The sequence below is a fragment of the Muscardinus avellanarius genome, assembly GCF_963383645.1.
Source record: "Muscardinus avellanarius genome assembly, chromosome: 10".
NCBI classification, from domain to species: Eukaryota; Metazoa; Chordata; class Mammalia; order Rodentia; family Gliridae; genus Muscardinus; species Muscardinus avellanarius.
In genome coordinates, this window is record NC_137796.1 from 18,337,929 (window position 1) to 18,341,078 (window position 3,150).

Below are 3,150 nucleotides of genomic sequence, written 5' to 3' on the forward strand. Positions count from 1 at the left end.
GAAGCCTCTGCTTAACCAGAATCTGCAACATAAAAGGGGGAGGAAGGGTAGACAAAGTCATAACTGCTGTTGTCACCAGTGCAGAGTCCGAGGCTTCAAACTCCTGGAGGAAGCAAATGAGGGTGCCAAATCACCAGCAGGAGTCCTGCTGCCCTAAGCCTCGGTACTGTCAACCACAGTAGTTCGACACCGGCCTGAAGATTCCTTGGGCTGGAAGGGGTCCAGGAGTATTACAGGCCGTAGGGTGACCCATTCACATTCCGTGCTTCTTACGGATGACAGCCATGGCAAGTAGACGATCCTTCTCCCGAAGTTCTTCGCGCAGCTTGGCCTCGGTGAGACGCAGGTGGCGGATGCTACCCTTCATCTCTTTCATCTTCACTTCCATCAGAGCCAGGATGTCCCTCTGCTCGTTCAGCTTGCGCAGGAGCTCCTCCTCCGTGGTGCCTGACGACAATGAGTACGAGTGGTCGGAGCCAGTATCAGGGAAGCCCTCTTCCCCTACCACCACCAACTGGGGGCCCATGGGGCACTCCGCGGCCTCTAGCCCCGCTGTAGCTGCCTCCAACTCCGATGCGGCGGCCGCAGCGGCTGCGCCCTCCGCGGCTGCGAACTCCACTTGCACCGTAAGGTCGATGGGTTTCACATCGTCTCCAGTGGGAGTGGTGGGGGCCGGCGGCACGGATCCCGGAGCTTGGCTGCTGTCTACAGCGGCCTGAAGGGTAAGGAGCACGGCCGCAGAAGCGGACACCAGGTTTGGCTGCAGCTGGGCGGTCTGGGCAGTGGAGGCGGACAGCTGCTGCTGCTGCTGTTGTTGTTGTTGTTGCTGCTGCTGCTGCTGCTGCTGTTGTTGCTGCTGCTGTTGCTGCTGCTGCTGCTGCTGTTGTTGTTGCTGCTGCTGCTGCTGCCTGCGGCGGGCAGCTGCGGCCCCAGCGGGTCTGCGCGCTACTTTGCGCTCATTGACGCCGCGCAGCGGAAAGATGGTGGGAACGCGCACCGTGTAGGTCTTGCGGCCGCCCTGGAAGTGAACGCTGCAGAGACGGTGGCCTGTGGTGGGCTGGAAGGTGGAGAAGCACCCACTGACGCCGGCACGAGACACGTTCTTGAGCCAGAGGCGCCGCAGCTCAGCGTCCTTGGGAAACGTGTAGAAGTGCAGCGCCTTGTCCCGATGCGAGTTGTTGTAGCAGCCCGGTACGCAGCACGTAAAGCCAGGCATGGCTGCGCCGCGCAACTCGGCCCGGCCCACCGGCCTCCGGAGCTTTTCGACGGCCCAGTCTGTCCGCCGCCGCCAGCCCCTGGACGGACGTCGCCGCGCGAGGCCTTGGGCAGCCGCACACTACTGCCCCCGGGCACAGCCGGCCCGGCCGGGCGCCCGTGCCCAGAATATGCTTCCCGCCGGCCCGCGCCGCGGCGGCCGTCCGCCTGCGCTGCGGAGTCGGCCAGGGGGGACGCCGCGAAGGACCGCCTGGAAAGGAGGACTACGCCCCCCACAATGCACCGCGCTAGACGTCGCTCACTTCCGGGGCGGGGCGTGCTAATTCCGGCTGCTTTTCAGGGTACCGCTGCAGTCCCTGCAGAATAGGTTATCTTCCCGACGCTGATTATCATCGATGGAAAAAAGGGGTGTTGCTGCTTGTTAGGATGTTGTTGCATGAACTGTCTCTCGCAAGGACACAGAATCCCGATGGGGGAGGGAGGGGGAGGGGAGGCGTGCGCATCTCACCAGAGCGCAAGCGCTATGTGAGTCTACAGAGACTACAAGTCCCGTGACGCCTCGCGCGAACTCCGCCGCTGTGTATCTGAGCGCCACCTAAGAAAGAGGTCGAGTTACCGGACTAGGGTTCGGGTGCGGTTGTACTGCCTACCAGAAGCCTTGCTCGCCCCTGAGCGCCTTTGAGTGGACCGCGTTACGCCGAGTAGGAGGAGGAGGAAACCTGGGCCTTGCTGTCCCGAAGGACAGCTTAGGAACCGTTTTCTCTGTACTGGATTCTCTCTTGACTCCATCCTTCATTAACTCACTAAGCTGACCTAAACTAAGTCACTAATGGGCGCCTGTTTGCCTGACAGTACAGGGAGTTGCAGGGAGCCAGGACCACCTGCCCTCTTCCCCTAAGAGCCTGACCAGCTAGAGGGATGAAGGTCTCTTTTTGGATAATTGATGTGAGTATCCACGAAAGAATGGCTAGTCAGAGATACAAGCCGGGCCTGGTGGCACACACTTTTGTAATCCCAGTATTTGGGGAGGGAGAGATAGGAGGATCACAGGTTCCAACCAGCCTCAGCTACTTAGGCCCTCTGCAAACTAGTAAGATTCTGTTTTAAAGAAAATCAGACTAGGGGTGTAGCTCGGAAGTTGTATACTACTGGGCTCAACCCCCAGTACCACACACACACACACACAAAAGAATAAAAAAAAGGACTGCGGGTATATTTCGAGATAGAATGCACCTGAGTTCAATCCCCAGTACTATAAATAATAAGAGATAGAGCCGGGCATGGTGGCGCACGCTTATAATCCCAGTACTAGGGAGGCTGAGACAGCCTCAGCTACTTGGTGAGGCTCTCAGCAACTTAGTGAGACCCTGTTTCCAAATAAAATATAAAATAGGTCTGGGAGTGTAGCTTAGAAGTAAAGAGCCCCTGGGTTTCACCCACAGTACCACAAATAAATAAATAAATAAAGGATGGGCATATCAGAAACCTGTAATCCCAATACTTGGGAAGATGAGACTGTAGGATTGCAGGTTCTAAGGCCAGTATCAGCAATTTAGCGAGGACCTTAGTAACTCAGTTAATCCGTTTCAAAATTAAAAAAAAAAAAAAAATGAAGCCAGACATGGTGGTACACACTTGCAATCCCAGCATTTTGGAGGCTGAGACAGGAGAACTGCAGTTCTCAGATACCCTCAGCTGCTTAGTGAGGCCCTTTGCAACTCAGTGAGATCCTGTTTCAAAATAAAGAATAAAAAATAGGGCTGGGTTGTGGCTCAGAGGTAGAATGCCCCTGGGTTCCATCCCCAGTACCACAAATAATAATAATAATAATAATAATAATAATAATAACAATAATAATAATAATAATAAAATTTTTTAAAATAAAATAGGGCTGGGGGGTGTAGCTCAGAGGCAGAATCCTAGGTTCTTTCCCCA

General features: G+C 55.4%; 1 protein-coding gene across 1 annotated transcript; it reads right to left on the reverse strand.

Annotated features, from left to right (window-relative positions):
- Window positions 1-253: 253 nt before the first annotated feature.
- THAP11 (THAP domain containing 11) lies at window positions 254-1,216 on the reverse strand (the record flags this gene model as incomplete). The annotated part of the gene is made up of 1 exon (XM_080704510.1): window positions 254-1,216. One exon carries the CDS (start codon window positions 1,214-1,216, stop codon window positions 254-256), a length of 963 nt encoding a protein of 320 aa, XP_080560636.1.
- Window positions 1,217-3,150: the final 1,934 nt, after the last annotated feature.